Here is a 15,898-nt window from a genome sequence, read left to right as displayed (position 1 = left end):
GCTCCAGCAATAAAGGAAAAAAAACCCCTCTCTGGCAGCACTGCTCCCTGCTCTGCGTCTCCCCACAGAATGAAGATGGCGGCGGCGGGTCCCGGCTTTTAAGGGATCCGGATCTCGCGAGAATCCGAAGTCACCAACGTGACGTCGGGCCTCGATTTCGGATCCGGGCCTGCGCGGGAGTCCGCGGACGTCCTGGATCCGGATTCGGATTCAGGACGTCCGTGCGGGTCCGGATCTCGGAGATCCGGACCCGCTCATCCCTAATATATATATATATATATAGTGAAGAATAGACGTGTCACTCCAGGGGTCTTTTTCAAAGCTTTTATATCATATGAGCAAAATGGTTACATGGCAAGGTCAACGTTTCGATACTCAGGGGTATCGTTGTCAAGACAGCATGTAACAGGCATAAAGGTATGTGCCCGCACGGCGGCGGGACCAGATATATATAACATAAGAAATCACTTACTGGCTCCATGTGATGCTGACCGGTCACCGGGTGCAGCGCGCACACCTCCTGTCACTGAGGCAGGAGCGCGCACCACTGACGTCACCCCGCCTGCTGCATAGCAACGCAGACAGGTTGGGCGAGCGTCCCCGGCAACCACTCAGAATCCCCACAGCCAGGACAGACACATGAATAAAACAAACAAAGCGTGTGCATGTCAAATAACCAGTGCGGGGGATCGGCAGCGATGCGGGGGGATAGCACTGCTGACGGAGGGACATGCGTGCGGTACAAGAGAGCAAGGTCCAATGACAGAGTCAGCGTAGTCGAGTGCAACAAATGCCAGAGTCAGTATCAACAATGGTGTCAATGTAGATCAGACGGCAGAAGTAGACCAGACGGCAGGAGTAGCGCGGCTGGGGATGATCAGCGCGGGGGATCAAAGGGGCAGCGGGTGTATAGCGCTGCTGGCAGAGGGGCAAATGAGTGGCACTGATGGTACGTCTAAGATGATGTAAGGAGCAGCGGGTATATGGCGCTGCTGGCAGAGGGTGGTATTGATGATGCGGCAAAGATGTAGCAACGACCAGACCCAGAGTTATTGCGGCATAGTGCAGCTGTGGGGCAATGAAGAAGAATCAGAGTCAATGTCGACAGCCGTGTCAACATGCGTACAGTCGCATCCCAAGAGTTCAGAAAAATAAGCTCCAGTTCATCCTGTCATTTAAGCCAAATGGCTTAACAGTATTGAGTTTGTGAATCCATTTGGCCTCAAGTTTCAGTAAAAGGCCATCGCGGTCACCGCCTCTGGTCAGCACAGGTACGTGGTCGATAAGTATAAACTTAATATCAGCAACTGTGTGTCCCGCCTCCAAGCAGTGACGAGCCACCGGTTGATCTGCTTTTTTGGACGAAATGGCATTATTTATGGCAGAACGGTGAAGGGCCATACGTTCCCTGATGGTCCTTATGGTTTTGCCGACATAGTGTTGTCGACACTGGCAAAAAAGCAGATAAATAACGTGAGTAGTGAGGCAAGTCAAGACGTGGTGGATGCGAAAAGACTGGTTGCAATGAGGGTGCTGGAAGGTCTTGCATACTACCAAATTGCGGCAGGTGGTACATTTGAGGCATCGGTAGCAGCCAGGTGGTTTATGTAAGAAGTGGGCTTTGGGGGCTGTAGACTCGAAGCCGGTGATGTCGGCGTGCATGACCTTGTCCTTAATGTTCTTGCCTCGTGTATAGCAGGCCATGGGGCGAACTCTACTGAAACATGGTAGTGAGCGGTCCGATTTAACAATAGGCCACAGGGCTGTGGTGGCACGTTGAACCACTGGACTGGCGGTGGTGTACCGTTGTTTGCAGGGTAGCATGTCTTTTTTGGTGCGTTGGGTGGGTTGTAGTAAGTCGACACGAGGCATATTCAGTACCTCCAATTGGGTAGTTTTAAGGTAATTGAGGTTGTACCCTCGCTGGACGAATCTGGCAACGATCATGTTAGTGCTATGTAGTGCCGCTTCAGGTGTACTTGATATTCGCGCCACCCGCATGAGCTGTGACTTCGGGAGACCACGTTTGAGACCTCGGGGGTGATGGCTGGATGATAGTAGTAGTGTGTTTCGGTCAGTTGTTTTGGTAAATACCTCAGTAATAATTTTGTTTGCACATAAACTGACCTTGACATCCAGGAAGCTGATGGATTGAGGCTGTACATTGATGGTGTATTTGATGGGGGATGAGCTTGAATTTATGATGGAGATGTGCTGAGTGAGGAGATCTATAGGGCCTGTCCACATGAGGAACAGGTCATCTATAAATCTAACGTACATGAGGATGTGTCGACTGAGGTGCTGGTTGTTCAGAAATTTATCATTTTCTTCCGTGAACATAAAGATATTAGCCAGGCTTGGCGCCACCGGGCTGCCCATGGCACACCCGCTGGTTTGCTGGTAAAAGCAGCCGTCAAAGAAAAAATAATTTCTTTCCAGAGTCAGAGTGAGAAGTTTGGTGAATAATGACTGATCGATATCGGTGATGTTATTCATCCTCAGGAAGGAAGCCACCGCAGCCACCCCTGCTTGTTGGGGGATGGAAGTATAAAGGCTGCTAACGTCCAGTGTGACTAATACGGTGTTAGCTGGTACTGTGTCAAACTGTTGCAAACGTAATAGAAAGGCAGTGGTGTCCTTGATGAATGTAGGTTGAGATTGTATTTGAGGTTGAAGGATGACATCGAGAAGTTTGGAGATGGGTTGATAAAGTGAGTTATTGGCAGAAATGATAGGGCGTCCAGGGGGGTTGGTGAGGTTCTTATGTATTTTGGGTACTGTATAGATGAGTGGGATGACCGGGTGATGTTGTTTGAGGGATATACTGAGTTTGGAATCGATGGAGTTGTTAAGGACCGCTTCATGCAAGATGGTATCCAACTCAAGCTTATAAGTTGCCGTGGGATCTCCTGTCAATTTGACATAGGTGTTAGTGTCAGCCAGTTGCGAATACAGTTCAGTCTTGTAGTCGGACAGGTTTTGTATCACGATCGCACCCCCTTTGTCTGCCGGACGAATGGTGATATGGCGGTAAGTAGCCAATTGTTTAAGCGCCAGATGTTCGGCCTTAGAAAGGTTGTAATGGGCTTTAGGTGCTGCGGCGTTATACTTAATAACTGATTCGTCAACTAGGCGGGTGAAGGTGGGTACCGACTTGTTGGTCGACATAGGGTCAAAAGACGACTTGGTGCGGGATCGGATGAATTGTTGGACGGAATTGAGGTCATGGTTGTTGTCGGCATGGTGCACCCCCGGACCACCCCCTAGATTCGTTTATATATATATATATATATATATATATATATATATATATATATATATATATATATATATATATAGCTAAGAATAAGCAGGTACTGTGTTAAGTGAGAAATGGTGAGGTGTTTTTTTAATGCAATATCAAGCTTAAACATCCATTGATTATTACACTTGTGATGATTTCTTACTTTCTTCAATATACAGTATGCTGTGTGGTCTAGTGAGGACTGGGAAACGTTCACCTGAAATGTTAACATTAAAACTGCACCAGCACTGTTCCTAAAACTTTATTTTCCAGCAATTATTTAGAGAGGTTTACCCATAAGGAGGGTGCCCAAGTGTGTAGAGTAGTGATGGTTAACCTTGACACTCCAGCTGTTGTTGAACTATACATCCCAGCATGTCCTGCTACAGTTTTACTAATTGGCCATGCTAAAACGGATGCAGGGCATGCTGGGATATGTAGTTCAGCAACAGCTGGAGTGTCAAGGTTAGCCATCACTGGTGTAGGGAATCATACTGACCTCTGTGATGGGGACCCCGCTTAGCCCTGATTGGCTGAAAGCGAGAGTGTGGACAGGTATAGAGACACACAGAGGCAGAACTCTGGGAGGCAATGGAGTCATCTGCCGCCGGGCTCCTGCTATCAAGGGGGCACCTCTCCTCCACTGCCAGTTTAAAACCATTAATTGAAAGCCATTAAAATCGCTTCTGTGGCTAAGTTCTGAAATATATATGTGTTCTCTCTCTCTCTCTCTCTCTCTCTCTCTCTCTCTCTCTCTCTCTCTCTCTCTCTCTCTCTCTCTCTCTCTCTCTCTCTCTCTCTCTCTCTCTCTCTCTCTCTCTCTCTCTCTGTATGTATGTGTATAATGGTGTGTGTGTGTGTGTGTGTGGGGGGGGGGGGTCACAAATATTCATCTTGCCTCCGGGCAACTGGGACAAACTTACGCCACTGGAGACACACATCAGTACAGCAGGCCTGTTTCTTTATCCATCTAGAAAAAGACCCTTCGTTCTGTTATATTGAATTAAAAGTTGACGGCACTTCATGATGCCTGCCCTGCAGTCAGGGCCGGTGCGAGGTACCGGAGCACCCCAGGCGAGTCGGGGGGGGGTGTACCTGTGTTATAAAGTTGGCGGCTGGCACTGTTCATATAGCTTTCGGCATCCATGCAGGTGCTGGAGCGGCCAGGGGTGTTGTCAGTGCCGCGGGGGTACCTGCGGCGCTGTCACTGGGTATAAAGCTGCTGGCGTCGGGGTCGGGTCCCTGCAGTGAATAGAGAATAACAAGCGCTATGCACGCGTGGCGGCGCGGGAAGCACTTCTGATTTTGAAAACACTTGCCGCACGCTGATAGGCTGAATCTATTCAATGCAGGGACCCGACAGCTATATGAACAGTGCCCTAACCCTCCATGCTGGGGGTGAGGGGCGAACTGCCGCCCTCCAGGTGCCGGCGCCCTAGGCAAATGCCTAGAGCTGCCTAGTGGTGGCGCCGGCCCTGCCTGCAGTGCATCTTTTTATGTACCGATCTGAATATGTCTAATGTCCTACAACAGTGGATTTCTCTAGTAGTGCTCCCCTCTGCTACCTACCTCGGGATGTGAGTGCGGACTTCTGTGAGTTTTTATATTTATTTTTTATATTTTATATTTCATGATTTAAGCCAGATCTGAGCGGTGTCCCCATCAGAGGTCAGTGGGATTCCCTGTGATGTCAGTCACAGGATTTCCACTCTCCATGCTGGGTGCCAGGCTCACTCCACTGACAGCGCTGGAACCTGGTAAGATGAGTATGTTAAGTAAGAGTGTAGTAGTGTATAATAAACTTATAAAGTTTAAGTTAAACTGTACAGTGTGTGTGTTTTTTACTAAATAATTCTCTCAGGTGAGCTACAAGAAGCAACTTCCCTTTAATGCCTCGCATTCTGGTACTTGTGGTTCACCAATTCCCAGTCGCACCCGATTACATTTGTGATTTTGTTGTTTTCTATGAAAAAAACATCTGGATGAGAATTTGTATGTGCATTTTTTTTTAGACCGGTAAAAACATGCAAAATGTACTGCAATTTGTACATTATTACATGTGCGATTTTCAAAAAACATGCAAATTCACCTGTTTTTGTACCCAAAAAATTGCACATGTCTGAAAACTGCACCCTATTACATTTCACGCTCTATATGAGATTAAATACAATAGACCATAATATATCTGTAAGACTGAGCAGGGGAAAATGCAAAAGCTATTTATACTGATACTCTATTACATGTAAAAACTGAAGTGTTATAATTTACTATCATTCTATGGTTCCATATATGTGTGTGTGCGCGCGCATATGTGTGTGTATAGAATTATTACTATATAGCCAACGTCACATACTGTATGTAATATATTTTGCAGGTCTACCTCAGCGCCAGAAAAGGAGTATGGGTCATGCAGCGCCTGGGGAAAGGAGGATTGCCTTTTGATTTGCTTTTCCTGCGCCGCTACAAGAATTGGATACAAAACCTTGTGCCAGCATCTGTATCCCGATGGATGATAAAGAAATATATGAATGATCAGTTTGACCATGGAATGTACAACATAGAACCTGAGGGGTAAATTTATGTTTTGGGAATTGCTCTCCAAGATGCTTTCAATTATAATATAATAATACAAAAAAAAAAAAAATGTTCTTAGAACGCCGATCTTATTAAATAAACCCCTTAGGTTAGATTAAGAAACATTGGCTGAATCCTATTGCAGATGGGATGTTGCCCCTACCAACCAAACTGAATGTACTTCTTATTTATTCAATCTGATTGGTTGCCCATAGCAACATCCCATCTTCAATAGAACTCCGATCTTATTAAATAAACCCCTTATTCTATAAAGAGTTAAATACAGATGTGTCCCCACGTACCTATCATGAAGTGCCATTAGGTGTGACGTGGGAGACCCTTGGCAAGACTGATGCATCCCACTTCCTAAATTTTGCATCTTATTCACTTTGTTGCTGCATGGGGTATTTTGGCATGATTTGAGTATAGATGTACAGTATTACTGTTGATGAAGCAGCACATTTCTATGTACAGTATAGAATACCTTTACAACTAAACAGAAAACTGTAATAAATAATAGGAGCCCGGGGATGGTTTTTTATTGTCCTTATTGGAAGAAAAAGCTTATGTAATGTCTACAATATTGTAAATGGGTACATTGTAAACTTGTAACCAAAATGCTGGCTATCTATTGGGCTTTTCCTGTTAAGTTTTATTGTTAAAGCTGGGTAGGTACTTGTGTAATATCTGGGCGCCTGATGCGATTGATTGTATGCCTTAACTTACGGCATACAATCAGATGCGATGGACGCGATTTTCCGGTAAAATTGCGTCGATCGCATCACGACCAAATCGCGAGGGGACGCGGATTACTTAAAATGTATTCCGCGTCCCCTCACAGGACTCGCTGCGCTCGCCATGCTTTGGGCTCGGTGGCTCGCTGCACTCACCACACTATATAAAGTCAACTCTATGCCCACTTGGATAGTGGGGAAATGAACAGGACCATTTTAACATTGAATCCTATGAAAAATCGCGTCCATCGCATGCGATTTGGTCGCGATGCGATGAGATCGACGTGATTTTTCCGACCCGTTAAAAAATCGGGCGCCCAGATATTACACAAGTACCGCTGGGCATATGGTACACGATGTGTGTACCAAGTTACATCGACTACGATGGGACCGGGTGAGGAAGTCTGCTTTGGCATGTGTATAATGTACACATTTGCTGATGTCGGCAATGAAGGAGAACTGGGGGTGGCCATGTTGCATCCAGCAGCATGATCCTCATTAGTCAATGTCTTCTGTTGGCCCTACATACCGTTGGAAGCACGTACCATCAGTGACATAGGGGTACATACTAGAAGTGTGCCCCATATGCTGGTCTGATCCAATGGATCAGATCACATATCATCTAGTGTGTATCCGGTTAAAGTCATGTAAATCAGTAACCCTAAGGCACAACAGCAGTATTGATCTCCTGCCAACTTTGATCGTTTTGACTCATCCTATTATCTCTGTTGTATTTTTGGCTAATAAAAAAATGGTTGGCTATTACGATAAACTTTCATTGTATCCAGTTAGCAAACATTTTTATTAACCCAAAATGAACCTGTAATCAGGCGAAAATACATGGTATCAGGGTTAAATCCCCAATCCATGTGTTACCGTGGGTCCCGGCTGCTGCTTATCATGGATTATGTTTAAACCTAATATCCGATAACCGTAGCCGAAGGGACACCAGCATCAAGGCTAATATTCTAGCCCCAGCCAAACCTATTAGCAGTGGTAAAGCAACACTGCAATAGGATATTGCCCTTAGTTGTAGAACTGCACATGCTTGCACTGATATTGGTAGCAATAACTGCAAATTGGAATAATGGGTTTTGGTAAGGGATTATCTGAATTAAACTAATAAAATAAAAAATCTGGTCAGCAAATTGCTCCCTGGCTACACGTGGGTGTGGCCCTCTAGTACACTTATTCGATGAACTCATTTGTCCCAAGTGGAAAATTGCTCATCTGTTCAATTTCGGTAATTAACTTTTTTATGATTTTATTTCTAACTCCTCTTGTTGCTCGGGGCTTTCACCAGGCTTCAATGTTAGCCACTTTGTTCTAACCTAATCACAGCCAACACCAGAAGCGGAGGCATAAGTTTTTCCTAGTCAATTTGGAGTTTTTATATATACACATACACCTGTGGATAGCATTCTCAGAGGGTCTACAGGGACCGGAGCCTGCAGTGAACTGGCATGGTTCCTGATCTGCTGTGTGGCAATGGCTGGTGGGCCTGGTTCACACTCTGCAGCATGAAGAATCAATGTTCTCTTGCAGGTCCCATTCCACGGTCCAGCAGCAGGAGTGGGTGCACTGTTGATTGCTGCAGCACAGGATGAGTGGTATCAGGCAGGAGCCTGTCCCCTATTGCAGATATTATCAGGGTTCCTGGCATATAGTCAATTAGCTACAGATGTGTCCTCATTCATCCTTGCTTTTATGTTCCAGCTTAGCAGCAACAATGTAGTGGCATAGTGGGGTGTGTGTCATTGTATGCTTCTAATATGCCATTTAAGTGAAAAGGGTGCTGGCGCGTACATGTGCCCATCTCCTATTTGTTTCAATGGGCTCTGGCAGCGATGCATACAAGATCATACTATTTTGAGCTGCCAACAATGTTGCAGTACACCTTTGTTTGCAGCAGCAGGTAAGCTACCGAGCTCCTTTGGAAGAGCAACGGTCACACTTGGATCCTGCTGTGAACCACACAGGTGTTGCTGTACATGCAGATGCCCCTTCAGGGCATGGAAGATTTTAGTGACTATTTTTAGACATTATGCACAGAGGCAGCAGCTGCTTACATATGGCAGGGGGTTGCTGAGACCCTCTGCCCAAGGAGATGACAACCAGGTCCCGGCACCTGCACAATGGATCTGGCAGATGATGGGACTGACCATGCAAAAACAACACTTTGCGGCTGCACATGTGCATAAACCTGGATTTAATGGACTGCACTGACTGCAGCCCATACAAGTCAGCATGGGCTGCACAAGTCAGGGGGTGGCTTTGTAACGGAAGCCAGTTCTCTGCTTAACCAAACTTTGCCTGGCAATCTTGGTGGGAGGGAACTCCTCCTAATGGGACATCCTTGTGTGTCTGTGACTGGCAGGTAGGACTTGCAATAGGAAATCACATTCAGGCAAAGCAAGTGCAGTCTCACGGACTGCAGCTGGTCTACTGACATTGATGGGATGGCAGAATTTACCTGGGGGTAAAATCTGCACTGATTATTTACAGTACTATTCTTATTAGTGAGTAAAGACCATATACCACAATTTGCTTTACTGATTGATTACCCATTGCATGCCATTAACAACTGTTTCCTTTTAGTATATATTTTATTGAGAATAGCATTTTTTTAATCATAGAATTAAATGGAGGGAGCCTCTGGTGAATGAAGAGTTTGCAAGCCGTGTTCTATCTGGCTCAATTATTGTCAAGGCAGGAGTGACAGCAGTTACAGAGTCCTCAGTACGTTTTGAAGACAATTCTGTTCTGAACAACCTTGATGTTGTCATACTTGCCACTGGATATACCTACAGTTTCCCTTTTCTGGATGACTCGGTTGTAAAGATTGATGAAGACAAAGGCTCTTTATACAAGAAGATCATTCCTTTGGAAATTGAAAAGCCAACAATAGCATTCATTGCCTTTATTCTGCCAGTTGGGCCAACCATGGTTATTGCTGAAACTCAGTCTCGATGGGCTACAAGAGTTTTCAAGGGTAAGACATTGATTGATAGAATAATTACCAAATTTAAAGGACAGCTATAAAATCTATAGTTTTAATGGTATCTTTACTGTCTCACAGCACTGAGGTAATGGATTTGATCGTGAAAAGTTTGTGTAATTCGACCTTCTTAGGTGGGTTTTCTCCAGGTACCAGGTACCTCTCACAATCCAAAAATATACTGGTGCTGTAAGTGAATTAGGTTCCAAAATTATTTACCCTCGGGTTTAACCCCTTCAGTGGTGGGTTTTTCTGGGCAGGAGCACCTAAATAGGACAGGTTTTTCCTGTCCCAGAAAAAACGTCCACTGATGGGTTAGAGGAGTCCCAGCGCTCCCCTCCCCTCCTGTGACCCCCCCAGCCCCTCCGCTCCAGCGGTCTTCAGCGGAGCTCCCCTGCCGCTGCGGCCGCTGCCAATCATCATAGCAGCACACTAGCCGGCAGCAGGCTCGGGGAGGCTCTGGAGGACTCAGAAGCCTGAACACCCGAGCAGTCCCGAGTCCCCCGAGCTGTGCCGAACATCCCCGAGCCTGCCGCCATCTCTCCCAAAGTAATGGCGGCGGCAGGGGAGCTCTGGCATACGATCGCCGGAGAGAAGGTGAGGGGGGCACAACAGTGGAGGTGGGGAGGGAGCGGCCTAGTGGGGGTCGCTGCTGAGGTGATGCGCTAGTGGTGCACACCTGCACGCACCTCTGGCGCACACCTGTAGATTTGTGGCATGCCCGGAAATTTTCCGGGACTGCCCACTGCGGCACCGCAGCTTGGCCCGGAAAATTTCCCTGGACTGCCACTGATGGGGTTAATACCCCTTTCACACTGGAAAGTGCTTGCAAGCCGGGTACAAAATCTCAGCTGCGTCCTGGCTTGCAAGCGCTTTCACACTAGCTGCCTGACCCAGCATAAAGCCGGGTGGATGACGTAACCAAGAGGAGGGGTTGGGTGGAGCTGGAAGATTCAGCATCTCCTAGCGGCATCTTTACAGTGCAGTGAACAGGACCTGGGTTGCGTCGACCTGGGATACCCGTTGACACTGCCCGTGGACTCGCGACTGTGCCGGGTTCAACCCTGGTCAAGACCAGGGATGAAATCCCAGAACGTTGGACCCGGTACAATCTTTCAGGATTCTTTTACACCGACTAACCCAGGAAAAATTTGTCAGTGAAAGGGATATTTATGTGCATGTACATGTGCAGACTAGACAAAGTGGTACTTATCTACCATTAAAGTCTGTTTCTATGTAAATATGGCAAAACATTTAACTGTTAATATAATTTTTAATTTCACTGTTTTTCATTTAACTGTTAATATAATTTTTCAGGATTACTCAAACTTCCAAGCTCAGAAGAAATGAAAGAAGACATGTTAAAGGATGAAAAACAAAGAAAGAAATGGTAAGACAAGAGAAACAACATTTATTTCCTAGTTATTAATATATTTTATACTATAAAGAAATATATGGACATTGCACTTCTTTATGAGTAGCAGAAAAAAAAGATTTTGCTTTGAGAGTTTTAATAAAAATTACAATAATTTAATGAATGTATCTGTAAAGATTAATTATTAGGATTTATCGTGATCATATATAACAATAACATAAGCTGGTACCTCTACCCTAGAAAAACTAAACTTAATCTAATGAGTAGATTTACTGAAAATACAGCTTTTATTAACCCTTTGAGTGCTAAGTGAATTTGTTAAAATTGGTGTGAAAATTGGCAAGCAAACCTTTTATTCATCACAATGACCTATAATGTTGACCTTGTGTAAGAAATATAATCTTTTTAGACAACACTTTTAATTTGAATCCATATAACAAATGTGAGCGACGCTGGCATTTTTAGCCGATATTTTGCGCATCTCTCAGAGTTGGCATTTTTAGCAGATATTTTTGCACATTTCTTACGGAGATGTTGGCAATCCAAGGGTTAAGTAATATAATATTACTATCTAAAAATAAAAATCTAGTCAGTTGATAGCAATGCACGGGATCGCGCATTGCCTTCGCTGGGGTGTATACACACAGGTAGATGTGTGCTTAATTATGCTTAAAGTCACAATCTAGTTCAATCTAGTCACATCACTTAGAAATAGACCTAAAACCGCTCTGTGTGTATGGGAATTTAGACTTATAATAACCATACAAAATGTGCAGGTTAAACTGAGGCAAATATGACTTGGGGGAATATTTTTTATTTGCAATCTGCCAACATGTAGTGACAGAAGCTTGGAGGTTGCTGGGTATTAGAGGAGAGGAGCCAGCCTTTTTCTAAAGTTTTTAGTGTGCCTAGCTCCCAGCAAGCCCAGCTCTAACAGCCATTGTGAATGCCAGTGGCCCCTGAAGATTGAGAAATGGATTTACCGGTAGGTACCAAAATCCTATTTTCTGATGCTCCACTCCAATCACTGAGCATGTCCTAAGGGCACTAGCAATCAGAGTTCCATTCTGAACATAGGATGTGAACCAGGAAGTGTGAGAACATCAGGCCGTGGCTTTGTGCTCTTGGGATATAAAAAGAGATTTCTATATTTGGATAAGGTGGTATAGATAAATCTGGTACTATGACCAATCACATAAGAGCGCTTTGGAGGCATGATGCTGCAGGATGAGTGCTTACAGTATATATTTGTAAGAGAGTACAGATGGAGCACCCTTCATTCTTGCAAGGGCATGCGATCAGATTGCCAACTGCCGGAAGGGGATGCACGCGCATGGGACATGTGCACATCCCCTTCTAACAGAGACCCCCCCCCCCAACCCTGCCCATCTCCCTGAAGCGGACATACCCCAAGCTGCACGGTAACTGGGACGCTCATGCGCAGGGGATGCTCGCCAGCAGGGGGGGGTGGTGCTGGCTAAGAGGCGCTCCATCTGTAGTTAAGATGTTTGGAGGCACTTCCAGTGAGGATCTGAAGGTGTCTGTAACAGGTCTACATCATTGAGCTCAATTTGTGGAAAAAGCTTAGGGGCAAACTGGGAAATGTGGCCCTAATTTCAGTTAGGGCCCCAACTCTGTGAATGGGTCTCTAGTTGGGAATGGATTTATGGGTGAGGGCATTCTTAGGGATAACAGTAATGCCTCCCTCCCCATGCCTAATTTTATTATTTTCATTGATTGGTATAAGCTATTATTTGAGTTCGCCAATTCAATAGAATGATAAAAGAGCAACTATAGCTATAAAAACATATTTACTAAGCATGGGAGCTTCCAGGGGCAGTATGTGCATTTCCTACCTGTTTACACTGTATTCATGAAGCCATTTGGAAAAGAGGAAATATTTTGAAGTTACTGGTGCATTTCAGGCACAAAACACCAGTACAAGTGCCGACCCTACCAAGTGTTCCCCCTAAAGGCCCCCATACACTATGTGATTTGGGCCCAATTTCACCTGATTCCGGTGGATCAGACCTTGAGATCGGTCCAAATTGCATGTTTATGACATTCGATCCGATGTGTGGTCCTGATAAGAGTGGGAGGTCAGACAGGCTACATAATTCTTATGTGCAGCCCTCAGTGTCATATCGCAGGTGCATTTTAGCACCCATGAAGTATCGCATCTGATACAGTCTGTAGGTATGTGCCAGCGGTGCCACACCCCTGGCACACACCTATCTGCAGAGTGGGGAAGTGCTAGGCAGGAGAGGTGCTCTGCATCCCTGGCAGGCAGAAGATTTAAAAAAAAAAATTCAAAGAATTGGTGGCCGCTGATTTTTTTATTTTGTTCATACGCTATTATTAACCTCCAATATCATTAATTTTTCTCGTTTCCATTTTATCCTGAACACCTCACAATGTTGTTTTTAGGCCAAAAGGTTGCACCAAAGTAGCTAGATGACTATGCTAAGTGACACAAGTGAGTGCACAAATATGTTGCCCATCTAGGAGTGGCCCTGCATTGACAGACAGGATGGAAGTTTGAAAAACTAGGCCCCAAAGAGCACATAATACCAAAAAAAGAGATGGAATTATTGCGTAAATAGGACATGCACATTGTCTTTAACAAATCAATAATTTCAGCGACCGGATATGCCAAACGACTGTGGCTGAAATGATTGGTTTGTTTGAGCACCCACAAAAAAACAAGCAATTCATCTCCTCTTCTTGTACAAACTGGCTCTACAGAGGCAAGATGTCCTCATCCTCACAGATTATCAATTTGTCCCTGCTGGACTCCACAATAACAGGTCCTTCTGCAGTCTCTTGAGGCAATTGCTGGTCTGCATTGAAAAATTGATTATTCATTTTGATGAACATCATCTTCTCCACATTTTGCGGAAGCAACCTCCTACACCGCTCGCTGACTAGGTTCCTAGCTGAACTAAAAACTCTTTCGCATTACACACTGGAGGGGAGACAACTCATGTAAAATAGTCAGTTTGTACAGGGGCTTCCAAATTGCCTCTTTTCCTGTCAGTACAGGTACAGACTGTCTGACATGTCTACTTGTATGCTATCACTTATGTAATCCTCCACCATTTTTTCAATAGTAACAGCATCATATGCAGTGACAGTAGGCATGTCAGCAATTGTTGGCAGGTCCTTCAGTCCGGACCAGATGTCCAAACTCACTCCTACCTGCCCTGCCAGTGGGTCGGTAGGAAATCTTTACCTCAGTCACAGGTGTGGAAGAAAATGAAGGAAGAGCTGTTGCAATGTCATGGACCACTTCAGATGGCAATCTCCCAACCAGCAGGTCTTTGCAGTTGTGGAAACAGGTCTTTGCAGTTGTGGAAACAGAGACACAACATATGATTTAAACCAAGGACTATGCACGGTGGCCAAAATAAATAAATTCCTGTGACTTTAATAGACTGACCAACCTCGTATCCTGGCAAAGCATATGAGGAGCTTCATCCACAAAACTTACATGCTTTGCATAATGGACATTCTTTAGCTCCTCCTTCACTTTCTCCAGATGCTTCTGAAACAGCCTGATCAGGGGAATGACCTGACCCAAGCTGGCAATGTCAGAACTGAATTCACTTCACTGGACAGGAATTGAACAGCAATACCACTGGACTGAACTTATGCAGCAGTATCACTGAACTTTAATGGCAGTGTCACTGAAATTTAACAGCAGTATCACTGGACTTGACCTCTAAAGCAGTATCACTGGACTGGACCTCTGCAGCAGTATTACTTGACTGGACCTCTGCAGCAGTATCACTGGACTCGACTGCAGCAGTATCATTCAGCACCAATGGACTTTTATGGCAACACAGGACACCAGCAGCAAAGGACTGGACTTATATACTGTAGCAAGTCACCACCCCCACAGCCCACCACAGCACCAAAGCACATCCACCAACTACCCTCTCTAATGCCGGAGTGAAGATGGCACGAACAGCGTGGGACTTATATCGAGTCCGGATCTTGCCATATCTGATGTCGGGATGATGATGTTTTGGCATGTCCTGAGACTCTCGGGAATCACTGAACAGTGCTTGGGTCTGTACTCGGATCTGGGGAGTTTGGATTTTTAAAATCTGAACACGCACACCCCTACAAATTCATATATGAGCTCTCCTGGGGATGTGCCGTGGGAGCTCAATGGATATTGGGTCGTACTAGTGTATGAGGGTCTTTTAACCTCCTGTGCCTACTGGGAAATTCGCCACTGCCTTTTGGTGCTGCTTCAACTTAAGTAAGGCTAGAAGTGTTTTTGCTACTTTTCAGAGTGGGATGCTCCTATATTATATTTGATTGTATTTCCTTGTAGAAGAGCTAGCTCAAAGTCTATCCGCCATGTTTGCCTGGGAAGCTCCACCGTTTGCTCCTCTTAGTTTGAAGGTACTGCATATTTTAGCATATTATGTTATCATACTCCTTTAACAAGGATAAAGTTCTGTAATACAGTATAACTGTAAAATGATGCAAACTATAAATAAATATTGTATTCGGACAATTAACAGTTTCTTATATAGCGCACACATATTCCGCAGAGCTTTACAGAGTATAGTTGAACATTGTACACGCGCGCACACACAGACATTCTAGGGTTAATTCTGTTGGTAGTATATTTTTGGATTGTGGGAGGAAACCGGAGTATCCGGAGGAAACCCATGCAAGTATGGCGAGAATATACAAACTCCACACAGTTAGGGCCATGGTGGGAATTGAACCCATGACCTCAGTGCTGTGAGGCAGTAATGCTAACAATTACAACATCCGTGCTGCCCAATAATAGTACAATACAATAATATAAAGTCTTCACTTGGGTGCAGCACTTTGATACTTGTTTTATGACAAGTAACTTTTCTACTGTACCGTATTACATCTTGATTGGCATGTGGTTTGGAATGAAATGCTAA

The 15,898-nt window shown here is 45.0% G+C and overlaps 1 protein-coding gene across 4 annotated transcripts in view; it reads left to right on the top strand.

Moving 5' to 3' along the window:
• LOC146026376 (dimethylaniline monooxygenase [N-oxide-forming] 2-like) overlaps positions 1-15,898 on the top strand; it is a 133,231-nt gene that overhangs the window by 115,497 nt on the left and 1,836 nt on the right. For all 4 annotated transcript variants that reach the window (XM_083156999.1, XM_083157000.1, XM_083156998.1 and 1 more), the window contains exons 6-8: positions 5,658-5,854; positions 9,228-9,583; positions 10,907-10,979. In XM_083156999.1, the coding sequence (XP_083013125.1) occupies positions 5,658-5,854; positions 9,228-9,583; positions 10,907-10,979 (626 nt within the window). The remainder of the gene's footprint in view (positions 1-5,657; positions 5,855-9,227; positions 9,584-10,906; positions 10,980-15,898) is intronic.

The sequence above is a fragment of the Crinia signifera genome, chromosome 8 (assembly GCF_055691185.1).
Source record: "Crinia signifera chromosome 8, ASM5569118v1, whole genome shotgun sequence".
In the NCBI taxonomy this organism is placed as follows: Eukaryota; Metazoa; Chordata; class Amphibia; order Anura; family Myobatrachidae; genus Crinia; species Crinia signifera.
The sequence above is the reverse complement of the archived record's forward strand: the minus strand, read 5'-3'. Positions and strand labels throughout refer to the sequence as shown.